General features: G+C 38.2%; 1 protein-coding gene across 2 annotated transcripts in view; it reads left to right on the forward strand.

Annotated features, from left to right (window-relative positions):
* NECTIN3 (nectin cell adhesion molecule 3) overlaps nucleotides 1-20,030 on the forward strand; it is a 52,947-nt gene extending 32,917 nt beyond the window's left edge. Inside the window, exons 6-10 of one of the 2 annotated variants that reach the window (XM_066340576.1) lie at nucleotides 6,653-6,790; nucleotides 12,303-12,441; nucleotides 13,622-13,703; nucleotides 17,066-17,128; nucleotides 17,622-20,030. In XM_066340576.1, coding sequence (XP_066196673.1) covers nucleotides 6,653-6,790; nucleotides 12,303-12,441; nucleotides 13,622-13,703; nucleotides 17,066-17,128; nucleotides 17,622-17,798 — 599 coding nt within the window. In that variant the 3' untranslated portion in view covers nucleotides 17,799-20,030. The remainder of the gene's footprint in view (nucleotides 1-6,652; nucleotides 6,791-12,302; nucleotides 12,442-13,621; nucleotides 13,704-17,065; nucleotides 17,129-17,621) is intronic. The other variant, XM_066340575.1, reaches the window with a different exon arrangement.
* The last annotated feature ends 3,499 nt before the right edge of the window (nucleotides 20,031-23,529 follow it).

Consider the following 23,529-nt stretch of genomic DNA (forward strand, 5'->3'; position numbering starts at 1 on the left):
TTTTTTAGGAAGATAACAGACATGAAAATCAAAACTTCATTCTGTTGTATTGCTACTTTTCAATAAGTTCTTGACATTAGTTATTTCATTAAGGAAGTAAGTGTCTGTTAGAGGATACAGGGATGATGGATACAAACATAGATGACTTCCTTGGTAAACCCCATATGAACACTTCAGAGTTAAAATGAGGATTTATGACTAAAGCTTTAAGTACAAGATATTTGAAACCACATCAGTCAGAATTCACTTTTGACAGTTGTCTGCATCTTGATAATAAATGATAATGTTGCAGTTAGTGATACAACTTCACCCTAGGCCACTGTGGAAAGCTGGTAAGTTCTAATTAACTGTCTAGTCAATGAGCTAGTTAACTGGAAACTTATAAACAGTTTGAGACAGTTGAATCGCTTGTAAACAACTTAATAGCTAGAATTTTATATAATTTAAAATATTTCAAGTGCTACCAACTGTTATGAAATTTATTTCTGTGAGAGTTACTTTTAGATGTTTTGGTTCTAATGCTGCTTCTGTGGAGAAGACTTCTGGGCTGCATAGCAGTCTCAAAACAATTACAAAAACAATTACAAAAACTATTGTCAGAAGTACCAATTCAAAAAATTGGAATATTATCATTAAATAGGGAGAAATGTACGACTAGAACATTACTTTGAAATTCACTTGCTCAAAAAATCACAATGCAGTTTATAGCTCTGTTCTCAGCCCTATTCCAAGTCTAAGGAGTGGGGAGTTTTTTCAAGTCCACTATTAAAGCTGCCAGTTCTGTGAGTATCATGTGCTGTAAATAGACCTCACTCTTTTGACCAAGGCTGTCATGCATGAAAATTAAAGGCTGGCATTCAAGTTATGTTTGCAGCTAAGAGACTAAACCAGGCCAAGCAGGAAATCATAGGTAACATTTCCCCAAATGAATGAAGTTTCTGTGAAGCAGGGGGGTGTACAGGCTCCTTGGGCACTGGAGATGGTTTGAGTTCTAACCTGATGTTAGAGTTCCAACCAGCTCAGTGCAGAGTAGTGAAGCTGCAGCAGCTGGCCTCTGCTGTGCACTGAGGAGCACTGTTTCCATGTCTGCTGCTTTTTTTAATTTTTTTTTTATTTTTTGTATATAGGAGACTTTATAAAACTGGGAGAGGTGAGGCAATTATTGGTCTAACACCTGTATTGTTTTCAGAAACAAATACTAAGCACATTTTATTGTAACTCTTAAAGAACCAATCACTCTGAAAAGTTCTTCTTAAATAACTGAAATGCCCTTAAATGATGCAGGATGGGCAAGTGACTAATATCAATCCACTTAACACCTTTAATGTCTGACACAACTCACCAGGTATCTATTAATGGTAAATATAGTAGTGATGTACTGTAGAGCAATAAGCTGAAATAATCAATTAGCCTATTTGTCTGTCTTTACTCTTAGCCACTGTATAAAACTTGGCATAAAATGTGAAGTGGAACTTGGAAGTTAATGGACAAAACTGTATGATCACACCATCTTTCATATTTTAATTATGAAGCTGTCAAAAAGGATTTATGAAGTTAATGTTTCTGAACAGTCACCGTGCTCGTAGTTGTTAAGGTTTTTAACTGCTAGGGAAAAAAAACCTATTAAGTTGAAATGTGCTGAAGGTTTGGAATGTAAGCTGAGCAAAAAATTTCTTTTGGTCCTGATACTCATTTCTTAAAAGTCAAAACTATATTTTTAATAAGTGCTCCTAAACTGGGTTAATATTCTTGAAGCAGAATACAGAAATGGAAGAGGAGTAGTTGACAGGAGCTAAATAGTAAATTCAGCTTTCAGTTTCAGATTCTACAACTTTATAGGAATAGGAAAATACTCAAATGGTGTTTGAAGCCCTGTACTTCTTTTTATTCTTATTATTTTTTGTTCTGTTTTATTCTAAAGACACAGCTATCTCTGTTATTTTTATTGACTAGGTGATGCAGAGTTAATCTTTTTCCAGAGCTGTCCAGTAAAAGCAAGTCATGCTCCTCCTGGAGTTCAAGCCCTGAATAATGGTTTTCCAGAACAAGCTGTCAGCTTGGTATAAAGGACTTCCTCGTACAATAGTGAATTACTCAGTTTTCTTACCCAAGGAATTGAACTTGGTTTTCTTGGCTCTGTGTTCCTTCACCTTCGTGCTGTTTACTGAGGCTTTCCTTTTTCCCCTTGCAAGGGAGAGGTGACCTGGGAGACTTGCGTTGAGGTAGGAACAGCCTTTGGAAAAGATGACTTTTGTTAAAAGTGAAGGCAGCCCTGGCTGGGCAGCAGTCCTAGGAAGGGTTTTGTAAGCACAAGGTCACCTTCCTGCAGAGTGGACATTGTGAGGATTAACACAGCAGGGGCTGATTGCTGGGTTTAGGTTTTGCTGCTTCGTATATAAACCTCTATTCTGAAAGCGCCTTGTGAATGCAGGCACTCTTTTATTTTCCAAATTACATACTGGAGGGGATGTTGACTAACTGCTCTTTAGCAAAGGCCTTCTGCTCCCTGGTCTAGCAGGCTTTGGATTTTCAGTTGTCTTCATGAATATTCTTCCATGCTGGAGGTTATGTTAATAATAAGTTTCTCTTGCGTCCCAAAAAAACCCCAAAGATCTTTTATTTGGTGCATGAATTCCCAACTAGAAACCACAAAAGCACACTGACCTTTGAAAGTGGATGATTGATGAGAGAAATTGTTGGTACCATCTTAGTATTATGCTGCCAAAACAGAGGTGGGGGAACAAACACTGAAAATAATCCGAGGGTAATGTTGAGCTGCAGTGTGGAACCTTTGTAGGCAAGACACTGTGGAGAGGCTTATGCAGTTCCTCACCTATTGCTTGACATTAGAGTGGCAATGGTCAGAGAAAGAAAGAATGGCAAATTTCCAAATCATTTACTCTGACATTCAGAGTCTTCCATGGAAAGCTGACTCTCCCTGCTGTCCTGAAGGAGTTGCCACATGAGCTTTTCAGCAGTTGAAAGAAAGAGCCAATTTTAAAGAGACAATTAAATTATCTTACCTGTTGCAGAGCTGGTCACTTTACCTCTCTAATACTTCATAGTGGGCTAAATCTAAAACAGTTTATGACTTAAGAACATTGTGTTCTCTAGTTGATTTTTTTTTTTGACAATGATAAGCTGATAATACCTAGACAGGACATAAAGCTAAGACTGGTTTTTAGCAATGATTCATCCATCTCTCTCCACTTTCATCTCTCTGACACTTGGCTTATTGCTGGCCTTGAACTGGCCCCAGAAGCAGAGGTGAGTCCCAGACATTTGAAGGATGTGTTACTGCAGGAGGATGGAGGAAGCAGGGAAGTAAGTGTAGTGTTTGGGATGCAAAACGGGTCATGTTCGTTGGATACCTGTGCTAAACTTAAAGGTAGAAACTCCCCTGCTCAGGATAAGTTGTGGGTATTGTAAGAGCTGAGAAAATTATATTAAGGATAGTCATTTAAGGGAAAAATAAAACTATCAAGCTGACACTGTTGAAAGTTAGTACTGACTTTGATGGGAAACATCTGGAAAATGAGTTAAAGTGTGAAAACTGATCAGTGCACAGGGACCATGGTCCTTTAATTTGAGGTGGTATCAAATTATTAAGAGCTTCATTTGAAGTCAAGAGCAAGTCTTGCCTTTATTGCCAGAAGACTGTGTCAAAGGCTTTGAAAGCAACTAGGGAAACTTGCCTTCTCTGTGTATGGCAGGAGCCACTGGACTTGCTGTGTTCATACCAGAAAACTGGGGTCTGCTTTCTTCAGTCATGTCTCTCACTTTAATGGAGGTGGTGGCTGTGTAAAAGTAGAAGAAATTTTGTGGGGTTCTTCACTTGTCCTTTTCATTATTACAGAGTACATGTAGAACATGTACTAGAACATAGTAAGAGACAAAAACTGAGATCATGATGCATTTAAACTAAACCAAGTAGTTTTCAGAATTTCTGCCACTTTCAGCTCCCACATGGTTATTTTAATGTTGTGCTTTGTGCAACAACAGAGGCCAACATCAGTGAAAGGGACAAGAGCTGTTCAACATTGGCTCTGAAGTAAAATGTTCAAGGGAGTCAGCAGCAGGAAATTGTTGCCTTTGAGTAAAGTGCCATATGAAACAAAATTTACATGATGCTCTCAATGCTTTGTGGAAAGCATTAAGAACTCAAAAATGTATCAGTGATTATCTGAAATATTCTAGTTAAAGAGCTTGCTGAAATTCAATAATATTGTTTTTTCTAGCCACACATCAGAGTGGCATGTTCTTGATTTGTAGATAGCATTTGAGATGTTATTTGCAAGCAAAATGTAATGAGGTAGACATAAAACTTTGCCATTCCTCATCTTCATGTTGTTCTCTGTTTGGGAAACTTGCTTGGTACAGGAAGTAAAAAACAAAGTTTCTCATTTCGAAAGCAGTGGGTGACATCAGAAGTGAGCTCACATATTCTTAGTTGTAATTTGCCTTATCAACAAGAAGCAACCTTTTTAATTTTGTCATTCTTCAACAATAAAAGGTATCAAAATAGACATTAGAGGTCTCATGGCTATGTATTGCAGGAATACATATAAAAATGCTGAATTGTTCCTGTGTTTGCAGTTAGTTAATATGTTAATTAGGGCTTGTTGGTAATGCAGTCCAATATGCCAACTGGTGGATGAATGGGAAGTTTTGAAGGAAAAACTTTTTGTAAAACATGGAATTTCTGATATATTAAAAAAATTGTAATTGCCACTGTGCTTATTTCACATATGCAATGGTGCAGGGACAGAACTTAAGACCTCAGTATCAGAGGCAAAAAAATTACAAAGGCAGTTAATTAAAGCCAAACAAGTTTATATAGTCTGGAAGGATTTTGCTGGTACTGTTTGAAATTCAGTTTTAAGTTGCAAATCATTTGTCTAAAGCAAGTAGCTTTCCAAGGAACAGGGATTTGAACCTCATGACCTAGGGTTGTGTGGGACACAGAACCCTGATAAACTTGGATTCTTTAATCTCCACTTCTTTGTTGAGTTATCAAACCCACTTTAAATCAGTTTTTACTAAAATCATAATCTGAATTCCTCTTATTCATTTTAGTAGTGCATCTTTCTTGTTCAGTTTCCTTTTTTCTGTCAAGTTAATTCCATTTATGTATAGTTCCCTAACAAACCATCACTTTTTACATAGTTAAAGAATATATTCACGCCCTTCAAAAAATCTGTGTAAGGCTTTACTTGTGTCATGCTTAAAATGCTGCATTTAGCAGCAAGGTGTGTAGTAATAATGACAAATGTGAGAGTTCTGTCCAGTATGAGAAAATTGTGTGTCTGTCTCTGAGCAGTGAGATCAAAAATCATATTTATGGCTATTTATTTGTGATTTGTCAAAGCTTGACAGAGCTCTGGTTCTCTCTGGTTTGCTCTTTGTGGTGGTGAATTTAGGGGGCCTCTGATGTGGTGGTAGCACTGCTTTCATGGCTCTTGCTTGTGGGCATTTAACTAAATAACCAAATAACATGGTACAATCAGCCACTGGCTGTCCGTGTAATATTCTCTCTGAAAGGTTCAAGCTGTAAGAACATGTTTAAAGTGCTTTTTTGACTTTAAAATCATTCGCTTGCGTTGGGCAAGGCAGAAAGGAGTTTCTTTCCAGCGTGGCATAGAAGTGAGAAGTGGAGCTGTGTAAAATACGGTGACTGGCTGGTGTGCTGTGTGTCATCAGCCCATCCCTCGGAGCCTGTCTGCAGGACAGACACACTTCTCCAGCAGACCTAAAGAGCGAGGGAAAAGCCGTTTGCTGGAGCAGCTGGTGTCTGCAGTGTCTTGTTTTCACTCAGAACCTGACCTGAAATCACTTTGTATTGTACACTGAGGAATGAACATGGACATTTCTGTGCGTGAAGGATCAAATGGCTCGTAGTAAGAGTGCATAGAAACAGTTTTTGGTTCAAATGTTTCATTTTTTTTTTGTTATTTTTAAACCTGAAGGCTCCTCACTCAACATAAATGTTACTTTGAGATTAATACATGCCATTTTTAACTATGCTTCTTTCACTAATCCCAAGGTGAGGCTGAGTAAGTTTTATTAATGAAACAAATGTTTTTGGAGAGAATAGCTTAAAAATCAGTAGTTCATGTGACTGAGCACACAACTCATAGTTTTTCATTCTTCTATTCAGTGCCCTGAATTATTTCTGAAGGGGGAATTTAATGTGGAATAATTGACTCTGTGGCCTAATCAATTAATTTGATCCAGAATTCCCTATGGCTGGATGAAAAGTTAGAGGACTGCTTGGTGTTTTCCTCCTTGGAGGAGATAAATAATGATGAACAGGTAAACAGGAGGTAAATAATGATAAATAATTTGTCTATCTGAGTGGAAAAACTCCGTCTCCTTACTTTGAGGAGGGCAAATTCTCTACCTGAAGGTAATTTTTATTTTGTTTGCTTCCCACACTTTCTCCTGCAGCTTAACTCAAAGCCATGTGTAAGGAAGCTGGTTCAAAGCTCGAGTAATTTACGATTTTTATAGTGCCATGAACTTGAGAATGAAAAACTATTCTTGTAGAACATACCCATCAACTTTGCTTTCTTATAAATCCTAACTGATTTAGCTCGCATTGACATTCTGTGCCTTTTCTGTGTCTTGTCTACTTCTTTGCTCTTTCCATTAGATCCTCCTACTACTACCACCCGACTGCCCACGGTTCCCTGGCATCCTTCGACCGATGGCACCACAGGTTTAGCAACAGAACCCAAAATAATAAATTTCCCAACATCAACCTTGCCAACAAAGCAGGACGACACTTGGGGCATCGTTGTGGGCTGTGTGGTGGGTGGGATTCTCTTACTGTTACTCCTTGGTGCTCTGGTTGGAGTTGTCGTCTATAAGAGAAGAAAGACCTTCCGTGGTGACTACTTTGCTAAGAGCTACATCCCACCATCAGATATGCAGAAAGAGTCCCAAATAGATGTTCTTCAGTCAGATGACATGAGTTCTTACCCTGGCAGTATAAAAAAAGAAACAAAGCACCCAATGAACTTAATATCTAAAGATTATTTAGAAGACTCTGGCAAGCCTGAGTTGAACAATGTAGACAATACTGCCAGGTACCAGGACCGTTATGAAAGACCAATGGATTACCATGAAGGTGGAACATTTGGAATGGGGTTTATGCATGATGAATTTTATGAGGATGATGACTTTGTTTCTCACTTAGATGGTGCGGTAATATCGCGGAGGGAGTGGTATGTGTAGTACCCACTGAAAACTAAACCTGTACCTTCAGTTCGCTTCATTGGCTGGTCACTTTCAGATTGTTTATACTGACACAAGAGGAGGAATAAACTTTTTGAAACTTTTTTTTTTTGAAAGTTTTTATATTGTGACTTGACACAATGGAAATACTGAATCTGGGGAAAATGTATTTGAGCTGCTTTTTTTTTCCCAATGCTGTACTACTGTTGAAGATTTGAGTTTTAACACAGAGTGCTTATATTGGTCTATGTCAGAGTTTAAAAAAAAAAGAAAAGGCTAAATTGAAATTGCCATTCGATATTGTTTAAGAAGAAAAAGTGTCTGTTTTGGCTCTCTGATTTAAAAATAAGTTTACCCAAGGCAATGATTGAGTATAGTCTTTGGGGGCTTTGAATTACTCCAATCTAGGCACCATCCATGGTGAACTTAATGCTTCTACATAGCAAATACCTTACCAATTCAAATGAGTTACAGCAGAATTAAAGCTTTATTTTCTAGGGTTTTTTCTGCATAAGAACGAATACCTCTTAGCATTTTAATGAGCCTTCTTATAACTATATACTTAGAAGTTAAGTCATTGCACTGAAACTAACTTATGAACAACATTTTGAGGAGTAATTGTAAACATGTCAGAGGCTTGTATTTGAAGAAGATGAAAAGTTATTTTTTTATAGTCATTGATTTCTAAAGCTTATTCTAGCGTCTGTATATATACCTACAGTAAGGTGTTTTGTTAGGCCTGTAATTGGCAGGATGTCAAAACTCATTAATGCATCCAAGATGCTCTTTGCAGGTACACAGGGTGCAATTTTTGAGACCTGTTCTGGAGGCTTTGAGGGAATCTCACCACTGAATTTAAAAGCTGGTTAATTGGACACAACTAAGGAGAAAACACCCATCTAGGTTCCGAAGCTGGAGGCTGATGTGAATGTGCTTATTTTCCCAGGTGCCAAAAAGCATTAGAGTTTCTATGAGCAGAGGTGAAAACAGCGGTTTTACGCTGCTTCCAACTAAGTTACAATGCCTGCTTTGAAGAGGGGAACCAGAGTTTCAGATTATTAGTAGGAGGTGGACACTTGCACTGCTGCTTCAGGTATTGAAAACGTGCTCTTCAATGGTGCAACTAACGAGTTATGGAAGAGGAATTGAGGTGATTTGTGCAGTCTCTGTACCGCAGTGGATTTGTTTTCCCTGCAGATAATCCAAACTGACATGACGTGTTCTCTAAAATGACATCATATCCATTGTATGTAGGAAATCTTGTCTGACATGGGACATAATTCTGCTTTGTCTTGAGCAGATTCACCAAATTAAATCTGCTCTTTATGTGAGGAGGAACAAAGTAACTTTAGATGAATTGCAGAAAAACCATAAATTCATAAGCAGAAGAGTAAATCTTTTGAAGTGCCATTTTTAAATGTTTAGCTTGAAGAAATTGCAGCTGATAAGGCTATTCGTATTTGAAACCTGGAAAGGGAAAAGTCTCTGCTACTGCTGAGGTGAAATAGGCTGCATAATTCCAGCAGCTTCATGAGCATTGATGCTGGAAGTTCTTTTCTGTCCTCATGATGTTTGGTAGCTTACAGCATTTAGAGCTTCACAGAAATAGTTGTATTGAGCATTGTAGACAATACACTGTGATTGCATATGACTGCATGTCTTTAAAAAAGATTAAGACAACGGCTTTATTTGAAATTCAAATGGAAAAGCATCCCTAAACAACTTAAGTTTGGGTTTTGGATTAATGGAGTACTGATACATGATTGACCAAAGTCTCAAAACCAATAGCAAGTGATCTTATGGTTATCTGTAGCTTGAGTGCAAACACAAGGAAAGGAGTGAAATTTCTAGCAGAGGGTTCTGATCCAAATTATCTCTGGAATAAAGAGATTATACCTCTCTTCAAATAAAAACTTGATATATCATCTTTAAAAGATGGTGTTACTTGGAAATAAACAACCATAAACCAGTTTTCCACATGGGATATCTTGCTTTTGTCTCTGTGGATTTTTTGCTTTGATTTTTAAGATATATCTATATTTAATTGCTCTGAGTTGAGAAGTTGAAATGTTCTGGAGTTGAAGTTCTGATAGGGGTAGGGCTTTCGCGCGTTGCAATGTTTTGTACATTATGTCTACTGTAAAAAGATTTGATTGTACGTACAAATGGCTGTTGTGTGAATAAACTTTTTCTTACCTTCTGGAACATAGGGAGTGTTCAAAAATGTTTCACAGGTATGTTCTTAAACGTTGGAGATGGAAAAGCACCATAAACCCAGAGGCTGGACAGAATGAACCAAAGTGTTTAAGCTGCTTGAGGCGAGCTGTTTAGTGTTTCCCCTTGGAGATGTAAGCTTATAAAAAAAGTGTTCAGGAACTCTCTTAAGAAGACTAAGAGAATGATAAATGGAGGTGGTTGCTGTCCAAAACATTTCATTTCAAGCTGATAAACTGACTAGGAATTGCATACTTAAAACAGTTGTCTTTTTTCCTTCTGTTGTCTTTGTTTGCTTTAACCATATCATTTGGAGTTAATGAATTCCCACCTGTTTCTGGCCATGCAGTGGTTGAAATCCTCTGTCGGTGCCACCAGACATCTTCGGTGCTCTCTGGCTTGTTCAGCTTGGCCTGGTGCTCTGGGCTTACCATCATTCTGCTGGTTAGACTGATGTGTTGCCAAAGCAATTAAAAAGATTTTTAATTGTGCCCTGTGGTAATTGCACTTGAATTCCTGTGTGTCACTGTGCTGTGTTTATTGTCATCTCACCCAAAATGAGACTCAATGGGTGGACTTTGATTAAACCCATAGTACTTCATGATGTTTAAACATTATGGCATAATTTACTAGAAAAGGCACCATGAAGTTAGGATGAAACAGTCGAGAAACTCTTCTGATGTAATCACAAGACCAAAGCACCTTCAAGAATTCTGGGCCTAAGAATGTGTATTAGTTAGGTGAGACTTTCTCACTTAAAGAAGAGGGCACCCAGTGTAAACTGAACTGCAGCCAGTTACAATGCTGTGGTTAGGTGACCCCTCCACTGACTCATGTGCCCATTCTTCAGGAAAAGTTATGAATTATGCTTGTGTCACAGTTGAAGCCCATCTTGCAGCTAAGCACCACACAACTGCCTCCTTCCCTCCCACCATGGTGGAATGGGGAGGAGAAGCAAACTAACACTTGTAGGTCAAGAGAGGAACAGCTCCATAACCTAAGAAAACAAATTAAAATACAATAACAATAATAGTAATGGATACTGAAAGGAGGGGAAAACAAGCCACTGATGCACAATATTTCCCTCTGGGTACCTTCAGTTTATCCTTGGTGTGGTGTTCTGTGGGGTGGAATACCCCTTGGGCCAGTTCAGGGCACTTGTCCCAACTCTGTTCCCTCCCAGTTTTCTTTTGTGCCTTTTTCCACTGGCACAGTGTGAGACACACACACAGAATAAGTGTCCTTGACTTAGGATTAACACTCTCAGCAAAAACCAAAACGTGGGTGGGTATCAGTGTTATTCTCATGCTGAATCCAAACCACTGTGCCAACTCCTGGAAAGAAAATGATTCTATCCCAGCCAAAGCCAGGGTAGTTTATTGTATCTGCTGCACACATGGAGCTTGTACCAGGAAAGCTGTTTTGTAAACCAAAGGTGGTATGTTGCATTCAGCTTGAGGGGCAAAGTTACTTCTGCAAGTTGTTACTCGAGGACTTTAGTTCTTAACATTAAGACAATCACCAAAAAAAAAAGCTTATTTCAGTTTTTTCAACTTACTTTAAGATACTTTGTGACTGCAATCCCAGGGGAATATTCATGTCAGATCTTTGGTAAGCAGTGAGGGGACAGGAATTGATTTATTACAGCACAGGTCAAGTGTTGTATTTTGAGTTTTTTTTTAATTGTGGGATTTTGCTCAGCTTTCCAGTATACAGGCTGAACAACGTTAGAAATAGGAGGAATTGACAAATCATTTCCTAGTTTCAGGGTTAATATCTGTGAACAGAACACACAGCTCAAGTGGCCCTCAAGATTTCCTTTGCTAAGAGGTTAAACAGAGACTGGCTGTGTTGCATTTGGATGATAGCTGAAGTAGACTGGTTTAGAAATACATTATCAGTGTACAACTGTGCTAATTTCCAATTTCTGGGCTGTTAAATTTTTTGATTCAGTAATCAATGCAAATCAGAGCATTATTTAATGTATGCTGCCTAAATTTTATAGTTAAGTGTTTACTGCAGCCGACATGAATTATTCCAATTGTGAAACTTTTTGATGAGGCTGGTGAAACTTTGAAGCATTGATGATTTAGAGTACTTTAGCAGCTTTCTCAGTTTTGAGACTTAAAAACTGATATCCAAGCACAGTGATAGGCCTTAAAAGACTGAAAAGTGTGTTAATTCAGTGTGAGAGTTGTTCAGCATTGGATTTGACAATGCTAAGGTCAAAGGAAAAATGCTTTGAAAGGAAAAAAATACAGGGTTTTTTTTCTCCCCTTATTAAATTTTATTTATGAAAATTACTTTCTTGTGGCTTGAAGTGTGAAGTTGTAAAGATGATAGGTGCTCTTAGGGCTTGGTTTGGTAAGTGTAAGCCAAGTATTTAGCATTTTTTCATGCCTTCATTGCTCCTAGTAGTCTGTGGGGGTTTATACCCTGCTTTTAAGTTTTTCTTTTTTGCTTTCTGTGGACTGAAGTGTCTTTAAAGAAAGATTCAATAAACCATACTTGCCCAGGTTTTTGAATTAACACCTTGTTAGCTCCTGTAAGTGCAAACCATATGTTTTGTAATGCCATCTTACCTTGAAGTTGAGAGTGAAAGCAGGCTGCTAGTACTTACTGAAAGTAGTCCCTGAAGTTTCTCAAATCAGGTTTTGATTTCAGGAACTCTTGATCCCCCAGTTTTTGAGGTGGGTAAGTTGAGGCAATGCTGCAAAAGCAGCAGTGCAGGACAAGGCTTTTTGTTTGGCAGTGGAAGGCAGAAGCATTTCTCAGAACAGCACTGCAGTCACTTATCTGAGTATTGAAAGCCTGAACTTCCTCCAGTTGTAATCTGTGCTATCACATTGCAGATGTGCCCTTTAAGCAGACATCCTCTGTTGCTGTAGCAGGGGCTGTGATTGGAGCAGTCCTTGCTCTTTTTATCATTACCATCTTTGTGACAGTGCTGCTGACCCCGAGGAAGAAAAGGCCAGCCTATCTTGACAAAGTGTGAGTATGTGTTCGACTTTGGTTTTTATTCAGTTGAAAGCGATATGCCAAAAGCATTTGTTCTATACAGGAATTTAAGTGTCTGACTTAATTGAGCAGCTATTCAGCTTTTGTAATTTCAGGGCTCTATTTTCAGAGTAGACAAATGTGAAATCACACTTGCATTTCTGAAAAAAAAAAAAAGAGGAAGGTAAAAATTACTTCAGACATATTATAATGCTTTATCTCTTGAGAAGTTTGCGGTTTTTTGAAAGAAAGCTACTCATGGCTTTAACTGGAGGGCAAAGAGTTCCCTCTTGACTGATGCCAGTGACTCTGGTTTGTTGTAATTGCAGGTCGAACTCTTAAGTAAATTGGCCACGCTTTGCAGATGTGAAGCCCCCCTAAAATTAATCCTGAAATGTTTGTATAAAATTAAGCAAGCTCCCACAGATACAGGCTTAGAAATTACTGACTTGGGCTTTCTGGAATGTTGGTTGTTTCTTCAAATCTTTGGCACAGACATGCAGTTTACTTTATTCAACGTGATCAAACAAAAAAGAAGGAAACAGAAATATCTGAAAATATGTTGTCAGTTAAAGTGGATGATGTCTAGATCCTGTTTGGAGCATGCATTAAAAAGTGACAAGGGCTTAGAATATTTGTAAATACGACTCTTTTTACATTCCATATGCAATGTCTTACATCCCATATACAGTTTACATGTGAACTGAATGGGGAATGTTACTCATGTCTGTTTGTATAGTTAATGAGAACTAGAGTAAAATAACTTAGAGCCTTTAGCATAAAATAAGTTTCCTCATTTGCATTGAGATAGCAAGATGATCAAAAGTCTTCTTTTGAGCAACTTCTAATGTGGTTAGAAATGCTGTTTCTTGTTTGTTTCTCTCAAATTCTGTGTCTGAAGCATGTTTATATGAATCTTACACGTGTAAGTTCATTTATAACCTTTTGCTTTCACTGAGAAAGTTAAAATAGAACAAGTCTTGCATGTAAGAATTGCTAGTAAGGCTTTCTCAAAGGCTTTTTCAGGAAGGGCTGTCATTAAAAATGTTGTTCAAGCTGTTGAGATACAGAGAGGTTTGTCCCTGAGTGCTGGGTGACGTGACAGTTAATATCTGACCCCTCAACGGGACCTCACAAACGTGATGTGTCATGTTTCATTCCCTCTTTGCTACAGGATTGATCTTCCACCCACTCACAAACCAGCCTCCTTCGAGGAGAGGACATTGACAGTCCCACAGAAAGAAGCTATGCTTCAGGTGAGTAAGTGTTTATGTGCAGCTTAAATTGACTTAAAGAAAGTGTTACCTTTGCTTTATTATGTTAATTTGGTCTGATTTTGCTGTCCTAGTAATACGTGGAGTCTTTCAGTGGTTTCACAACCAAGCTGTTTCCCTACATGTGTGATATCCCAGTCTCCTATCTGTAATGGTACAGTCATCCTTGGAGGTCAGGAGACTGGTAGACAGATCATCTTGTATTTCCAACAGCCTCTGACAGACACGATTGCTTTTCAATTAGAAAAGACTATAGTTGACTATAGTTGAAATTCTGTGGTGAGAGAATATACACAGCTTTATAAAGCAGCCTTAATAAGGGGGAAAAAATGTGCTTGGAAAACTTAAAAAGTGACCTTACCTTCAGCTCCCTTGCTGGTAACATCTGCCATTCATTTGAGCTCTTAACATTTGAGGGCTGGGCATAGATTGGAATTTGGACATGGCTAATTTACCAAAGTATGAGTTTGATTCTCATTGAAGATCACTAAATCACTTTTAAATACTTGCAATTATGTAACTTCTAATTTTATCTTTACTTCTCACATTTACCAGCAGCAAAAGATCCATACCAATTTTGTGACAAACAATTGAAGAATTAGACTGTAATTGTTTTTAATAAAATTTTTCTCCATCCTCAGTACATACTGTAAATAATGTGATTCCAACTGACTTAATTAAAACAGTCATTTGTTTATAAGAAATTTGATTTTTCCAGTACTGTGGTGTATCTTTGCCGCTTTAAGGACCTATAAAAGTCCTTTCTCATAGACGGGGAAAAAAATCTTCACCTACCTTTAAGAAGGATTTTGATGGAGTTTTTAATAATGTTGAAAATATTCTTGTAGATTTTCTTTGTGATGAATGGTTACTAAGGCTCACCAAATGCCAGCTGCTGATAAAAGCTTTCCTTAAGCTGTAAAGGTTACAGTGGGTAATACTTGTGTACATTGGTGCTGAGTGAGGAAGGAAACTGAGATCCACTGCTGCCTTTAGGAGCAGCTTGGTGATTATATCATTGTGAAGGTAGAAAACATTTTGTTGGCATAATGATATAATAATAGATTAAATAATAATATTAAATTAAAAATAATAGATTTTCAATTTTTTACCTTAAAGGTAGTATAGCACCAAAACTGACACAAAAGAATCTTTTCTGTGCTCATGATGGGCATCATAGCTACTTCTGTTACTACAGTACTCAACAATTGCGATTTTTGATGAATCATTCTTCTGCTAATATTCCTGCTTAAAGTATTTGAAAAATATTCACTTTCTTATAGAATCAAAATATATGGTCAATTGTGGTATTTATGCATCTGTGGTGCTGCTAGATGGCAAAATAACAACACTAGGAAATGCAATTATTTGTCCCTTACAGAGCAGCTTATAAAGGAAGTGGACATAAGAGAATCTGTACCTTATTGCTTTCCTCTTCAGAACCTTGCTGTCTTTGAATTTTTCCTAGATTGTGCTTATTGTGGCTTCTGGTAATGGGTACTAAAGAACTCAGACTGAAACTGTCTGTAGTCTTGGAATGTTTAATTGTATGTTTTATGAAGCTGAATTTTGTAAATAGAGAAAAAACCATAAAGAGACTGAATTGAATATTTGTTTTCCTCGAGTTGGATAAACAGAGTTTTAAGTTGTTTTGGGAGGAGAAAGCTTCCTCTTCAGGTTAGGTGTTAACTAGTCTTTATTTAGGACATGTGTGTTAGCATAACTTCAGTGTACCTGTGTTTTTCTCTCTGTGGAGGTGCAGAACTGAAGAGACTGGAGCTGGAGGCTGTCCTCCAGCTGGTACTGCCTCTGATCAGTGTGCACTCTGCTGTGCTCGAGGCCAGAGCTTCCTTTTATCCCACAGCAATAAATGTCAGAATACCGCTTTAGCCGAGAAGGGGCTGGTTGTGTTGTTTTGGGTAAGGAGCCAACCCTTGGATGGCTGTAAAGGGGCAAAAGAAACAAGTGAGCAGCCTGCCAGGGTTAAAACAGTCACTGTCCTGTGTGACTAACCGTCCGTATCCACCACTGCATCACCTGATGTCCCAATCGCTGCCTTACCTGTCTGCAGTGAGGTGCCAGCTGAGGCTCTCACTGCGTAGTTCAGATGTGATGTAGACTTCTGGAGTCGCTGAAAACAGCTGTAGGGGAAATGTTACAGCTTTGTCAACCACCACAGATGGTCATTTCAGTAAGTAGAAATGACAGGCTGCACAAATGTGCAAAGTAAAGAGGAGTGAATTTAAATGGTGTCTTCTGCACACTCACAATAACTTAGAATTGAAAGTGTGTTTATTCAATTTAGGCTGATTCTGGTGAGTTGTTATAAATAATGTGGAAGTTTTTCAATCATCTGTACTGTTATTGTCCAAATCGTGGACAGTAGCTTTTTTTGATCTTGTAAAGTATTCAAGATTCAACTTACAATACTGAAATTCTCCTCTTTGTATCCCAACAGCCAGTATTTAACTAATTTTATACCTGAGTTAGCAGGCGATGGTATTAAAATGAAGGGAAATGTTCTGGACCTGTGATAATACTGGATACTTCCTGAGACTTGGAAACTTTCTGTTTGTTTAAATATATGCCATAATTTATGTGCTAGTGTTAATGATGAGCTACCAGTAAGTACAAATACTATGTAACTGAGTGCTCATAATGTCTCTGTACTGGTATTTGCAGATACAAATTCATGTATTCGTGTGAACCACTTCAGAACTGAGAAAAACTGGTTCACTCATGGCCCTAAAGAGTGAGACAAAAGTCCAAAACATGGGAATACTGTGGAAAAAAATTACATTATAGCTTTATTTACTATGAAGACTGTAGATTAATCTTTGTCAAACCTTGTCAGCAGCACTGTTGCTTTTGTCCAGGTGTTCTTTTCATAATCGTTGCCATAGAAATACTCTTCTCTTACTCAGAACTATCTGTGACATGTAATGTGAGAGTGGGGAGCAGCCTGAAGGTTCTGTCCTTGGGGACAGAGGAATCTCTGCTTGGCAATGCAGCTTTGTGAGGCCAAACAAGAAGTTGTTGAGCAATGGAAGAATTCCAGTGGCTTAAAGAGGAGTTTTTCTATTGCATAATATTTTAAAAAGGAGTGTGAGAGGGTGCGCTAATTCCAGCAGTCCTTGGAATCATTGGAGTTATTTCTAATATTTCCCCATTCCCATCCAGTGGGAGCCATGGGCCTGCCACTACTTCTAATGTAGGATGGACAGTGATATCAGTTAACATAATCAGTTAAGACACTTCCTAAGGCAGAGTGTCATTTGGGATGATTGGTGTGTTCTGCAGTGTTGAATCTTGACTTGTTTCCCCTGTAACTTTTCTTCTTTCAGAAAGAAAATTTTGCTTTGCAGAGCCAGTACAGAGAGAGAGATGCTGGAAACTTGCAGCACATGGTAAATAATAAGATGGCTTGAATTCCTGAGTGAAGCTTTGATTTCATCTTATTCCATAAAGTAAAATCGTAATGTTGGTTTTCACACACAAAAAAGCATTTGTCCATCCTGGGCAATAACTGTTGGATTCTGTGGGTTAAGTGAAAAGTGGCAGTACCATTGTAATCTCCTGTAGTAGTGTGGTGACTAATTTACATACTTAAACACTCCAACTTTCATTTCTTGGTGAGCAGCATAAAGCAGAGGAGTGTTGACAGACATTTTCGTAGTTGGTGATTTGCTCTATACATTTATTGAGCTTTAGAGTCCAGCTTCATTTGAAACAAACATTTGAGATTAACTCTGTCTGTTAGTGGAATTTTTCAATTCCTGTTTCCTCATTCATCTGATTGTCTTGGAGATCCTGTGTATGTGTCTTTGACTTTGCTTAAAGCTTTACCAATGCAGGTTCTGTGCAGAACCATGAAACTTATTTCCTCTTGTGTGTGTTTAGAAAGCTGTGAATGGAAGGCAACTTTCTTGTGAGGCTGAAGAGCCACAGGAACAAGAGGGTCTTCAGCCCGTGTATCCTGTTTATCAGCACACTTACTACAAAAATTGGAGCGACAGATACCCACCAAACTCAGGACCTGGAAGAGTCTACATCAATCCAAGGGAGCATTATGTATGATTCTGTGCCCAAATGCCCTTAACAAGGATTTTATTGCTGGTTGTATTACTGACTCTCTGACACTCATGTCTTGTTGGCTTTCATCTCTAAAATAATTGGGTTTTTTTCATGTCTGAAGAAATGGTATGGATAATTTTATATAGGTAAACCATATGGAATTTGAGACTTGCCTCTAGTCTTTGGTATGTCTGTGTTTTTGTAGTGATATCAATCTGCCAAATGAGGAGAGCCACTTAGCTTTATTAACCTTCACAGTCATAAGATATATAACCTGTATTAATTAGTTGACACATGCCAAAATGTAGCTAAGCTTTTTCACTGGCTATCTCTGGGAACATTCTCTCTGGATATTTTACAATAACCTTACCCATGTAAAAGTGAATAAATATGAGCCAGACAACTGAATCCCTTGTGACGTTGTGGCTCAGTCTCAGGCTGAGACAATTTTTTCCAGTCTTAGAAAAGTTGGGATATGATTTTGGCTGGCCTTAGCTGTTTATTCCTCAACCGGTTCTACCTCTCTCAGTCAAAGGAACAACGAGACTACCTCTCACATACTGACTGACTGGTCCATAAACTGCACTGTTTATCTTGCCCACCTTGTTCAACGTGAAGCAATTGCCTTACATCAAAAGCCTTTTATTGTCTCTTGATTTTGCCTGCTGCTGGGTTTGGTTTTGCAGTTAGGTCTACATGAAACTTAGATGAAGGAGGTAGATGGTTAGGCAGACAGTTGTCTGTAAGTGTCTTTTGTGAAGCTACATCTTCCCCTTCAATTGCTATTTAGCTGTTTTCCCAAGTATTTCTATTTCTAATTCCTGTTTTAGATGCTGCAGTTTGTTTTCCTTGGTAATAAATACACTCCTTGGTTTTTTCACAGTTTGCAACAAAACTTCCTGTGACATATTCTTATTTCTTAGCAAAAAAAGAAAAGATTCAGTCAACTTCAAATGCTTGTCAGCACTGTCCTTTAATCTTAACCAGTAGTGTGAAGTAACTGGAGAATGTCCTGATTGTTATCAGTGCTAACAGTATCTATCCCACATGAATCTTTGTGTGTCTGTGGTAATGCTTAAAAAGCGTGCTCAGGATCTTCCTAGAAATAGAAGTTTTCCTGTGAATTAAAAAGTAAATCTGTAGCAAGTAAAAGATACCTATGTTAGCAAGTAAAAAAATATATATGTTAGTACTGAAATGAGCTCATAGGACACTCTTAAAATATTTTAAGAAGTAGTAAAATGGGTTGTGTCTAAAATTTGCTAGAGAAACTTAACAGTCTTGAGTATGCTCTAAGTATGCATGCACATAATTCCAGAATGATGGGTTTTGGTCAGATGAGGTGAAGGACAAAATGTAAAGAATGGTTGTGTCATGCCTCACCTCTCCTCACATTCCTGCAGCTCCAAACAGCATCAGCTGTTGGAACATGGAAAGGAAACAGTGTCTTGGCCAAATGAATGACAGAACATTGGGATGGACTATAACTGCTTAAGGTATTTTGATCGATATTACTGAGCAAAACTCGATACCAAAAATATGTGAACAGACATTATAGAATGGTTCAAAACTCTCACTGTGGCAGTGCTTCCTCTGCATTCATTAGTACAATGTGGTATTGAGCAGGTGATCATTTCAATCCCTTCTGCAAAAACCAATAATTTTGGATTTCTACTGCTTTTTATAATTGTTTGCAGATACTGTCTTCTTTTTTTTTTTGAAGAGTAAAAACTTTGCGGGAGGGAAGAATGTATCAACAAAGCTATAATTGGTTTTTTAATATGTCAAAATAGCTTAAAAATAAAAAATTAGTCCGACTGTGGTGTCCAAGTTACATATCAACAAACTAGAGAACACTTGATTTGCAAACTCAGAGATCATCAGGATGTAGTTTGCCCTAAAGTCATTAGGGAAATACATTGTCACCTTCAGGTTCCTTACCTGTGAGAAATGGTTTCTTTGTAATCTGTTCAGGGACATTTAGTGTATTAGGTTTTTGAATTGTTGCTTTTATTTCGAAGTGTGGCTGAATCTGGGGGAGGGGATTTGGCATGGAATGCTCAGAGGAGAACAGAAGAAATGTCTGCTGATTGAGCTTTCTCACCGAACGGATTGTACATAGAGAAGTAAGTTTGATCTGCTCTTTTCAAATGTAGGAAATGTTCTTTTTTATTTTTGTACATTTTCAAATCCTTGTATTTGTAATTTGATTGGAATAAAAATATTCAAAATATAGCATTTTCTTCTGTTGTTTAGATATAAGATGGTTTAAAATGCAAAATCTGGTAAAATGCTTCCACTTTTTTGGTGGTGTGTTTCTTCTGTGGTTTGTATATGCAGAGCTCTTTTTTTTCCTAACACTTTGGGATATAGTGAATGCTGAAATCCTTTTAACTTTTGTCTTACATAATAGAAGGCATGTAATACTGTGTGAATATCCAGCAAAGAGGTGAACTGAACACCAGAATCACTGGTGAAGGAGGCGGGGAAAGATCACTATTTCACATCTCCAGCACTGGTAAATGTAATTGTCCTCTCCCCAAGCATCTCTAAATTCTACAAGGTAGTCTAATTATAGAATTTATAATATTTAATGTTTGGAGTATGTCCAGAATGGTTGTGGATACAACACAAGTCAAAACTAAGAAATTGTATTACTAAAAGTAAGGAAACATTTAATAAGGTATTTTAAAAGGATTCCCACTGTTCAGTCACAAATTATCTAAGGTGCTGTGCATTGAGCTCCAGGAAAGCACAATAAAAATGTGTGATAATTCATGAAGAGTGAAGGGAAACTCTTCACCTTCTGAGTTGTTAACTTTGTCTTTTTTCTGGCAATGTTACTGCTCTTTTGTCCCCTGAGGGATGCAAGTTCTTGTTCTATGTTGTTATATTGGTGATTAAAATTTATTGCAGTAACTTTTTAATGCCACAGACCTGAAGCTACTCTATGTATGCATTTTTCTGCAGGGCTACACACAGAATGCATGGAGTGTGCTAAATATATCAAAACATCATTTCAATTTGACTGAGTTAGCCACAGATCTATTAAATTCCAATCTGAAATGTAATGGGTTAAATTAGACTTAGTATCTAACAGAGATTTACAGGAAATAAATTTTTTTGTGTTGGCTCTTCAAGAAGTTTTAAAACTGGCTACTAAAAGACTAGTCCTTAAAAGTCCCACCAGCTTTAACTAAGAAGTCAAGCCATCTGCCTTACACTTCCCCCTACCCTGATTCTTCCTGGGTGGGCTTCACACCTTAACTCATGTGGCACAGATGATCTACTGCATACAACAAAATTGAGTGGTCTCTAATTCTCTAGAATTGGTGTGGCTGTTAACAAGGTTTGTGTCAACAGAAACAATTTTCCAGAGTCCATCACTGTGGGATTGTTACTTAGCCAGCAAAGCCCCTGGTGTCCTCTGACTTTATAAACCAGAGTTTGCAAGTTCTCCTTCTTTCCTCTGTTCTTTCACAGTGTGTTTCATTCAGTTCCATTGAGAATTTCACACTGAAAAGTTGTCAGGCATCTTAAAAACGCCCGCTTGTTTCTGTTAATTTGGCAGGTGGTTATCTCCTGTCCCTTCCCTACACCTTCACTTCTTCTATGTCCTTAGGGTTTTTCTTTGTTCAGTCATCTCATACTTCTCTTTTCTCCAGCTAGGAGAGGTAGCAGTCTCTTCCCTAGGTCTTCCATTCTTATTATACTCTTGGCTAAATTCTTTCTCACTAATGCCCCTAGTTAGGGATTTATTAACAAGAAAATACCTGATGCAGTTGTAAGATGGAGATTAGGTTCTGTTTTGTTCCATATTGTCTTTTACCTTTCTGCTCTGGCTTCTTGGACAGTGTTAGTTAATTTTCTATATTTTCTATATGGAAATGGTTGAGATTCAGTGTTACTGAATTCTTTTTCTCCTCTTTCATGTCCTGTAGCAGCTTGAAGGACGTGGTGTGTCTCCAAGAAATTTTCAAAGTGGAAAATGGGAAACCTGTTAACATCAGTTATTCTCATTGTAGCAGGACAAATGAAGATGGTGTGACATTGCAGATAGTTGAATCACATTTCAGACAATACACGATGCAGAGTGAGCAAGAAAAAAGACAAACACGGAATGGAGCTTGGAGGAAGCAATTCCTGCTTATACAGGAAGGTGTCATTTAGATTATTTGCCTATTGCCTCCTTGAGACAGGACAGCTGACAATAATAAAGCAGCATAATATAGAATAATAATGCAAATAGTAAGGCTAGGAATCGGCAAACAAACAGAAAAATATTATTCTCTGTCAAAGCAGTGACTCTGTTTTCTGAAACAATTTTAAATGAACCAAAGGTAACCACTGTCTGGAAAGCCCCTCAGTTTTGGATGTGTCCAAAAGCAGGAAGAATCTGATTAATTTGGATGCTGATGCTAGTTAGCTGATGGTTGCAGGTTATAGTAGGTTATCCCAAAGGCAGTTCAGAGACAAAGTGAGAGATTTAGAATTGTCACTTTCAAATGTGTTACTATGAAATCACATCCAAGTTTCACCATCTGCTTATCAGAGGATCTGTATACAGATTAATTAGCCGCGTAGCTGTGCCCTAGGCCATCCAAATAGTCATCCGGAAAGCCCAAGATAATTGACTTTTTAGTGTCACTGATCACACTCAAGTGCGTGATTTGTGCAGCACGTGTAATTGACCCCACGGGTATCTGTGTGAAATAAAATGCCCAGTGGATACTTGTATCTAAAAGCATTGATTATACAGTAAGTAGTTTGAGTTACTGTATTGAGAAATAACTTACCCTTTTTACTGAAGAAAATACATTCTTTTAAAGAATGCTCAGGGAGGCAGAGTGGAATAAACTGCTGCCAAACAGCCCAGAACACAAAATGTCAGCTGAAAGTAGAAAACAACTTCAGCTACAACTGAATAGCCACAGCAAGTGGTGGCATTGACTTCTCTTGTCATGGAAGCTTCAGCTTTCAGATGAGTCTTGCTCTTGCAAGGGTTCTGGAATGCAGATGACGATTGAGGCCTTCGCAAGCCTTTGCCTGGAAAAGCCGTCGGCCTTTTGTGTCAAGACAAAGCTGCAGATGCACGTGATCCCTGCATTTTCTCTTCCCCTCGCACTGTCTGTGTGTGAGGCTGCCTGGGAACCTCGGCGGAAGGGCTTCTACTGCAATTCAGCTGCTCTTGACATCAGCAGCTGGATTTAACTCTGGAATGCTTTCTGCCTCCCCTTTCTCATCCCCTCTGCTGACACTTCCAGCAATATTTCAGGGATTTTTTTTAAATTCCTAATGTTCTAGAGTTAAAGGAGCTGATGCTGGTGAGCTTCTGAGATGATGACTTAGAAAAAGTACAGCAGACCACAGTACGATTCTATAGCAGCAGGCTGAAGGATGCCCTGCAATGTTTGGAGCTGCTTTGGAACTTTTCCAGCACCATTTGACAAGTACTGTCAGAAACACTCCTGACATGCATTAAAAGGAAGAGCTTCCTTAGAGAATCCCATAGAGTCACAGAGGGGCTAGTGCTTTTTTTTCTGCTGGTAGTGTTTGATCACAGCTCACAGCATAATGTTCATGGGCAGATGGCATCTTAATTTGGTACAATTCGTGTCTTCTAGTTCCTGAGTAGAGTTCAGTAAAGAGGGGGGAAAAACCCACTGAGGTGATATGCAAGTAAAGTTCAATCTGAAATGAGCACATTAAGGGCTGTGCTTAAGCAGTTTATATG

This window comes from Sylvia atricapilla, chromosome 2 (genome assembly GCF_009819655.1).
Source record: "Sylvia atricapilla isolate bSylAtr1 chromosome 2, bSylAtr1.pri, whole genome shotgun sequence".
Taxonomy (NCBI): domain Eukaryota; kingdom Metazoa; phylum Chordata; class Aves; order Passeriformes; family Sylviidae; genus Sylvia; species Sylvia atricapilla.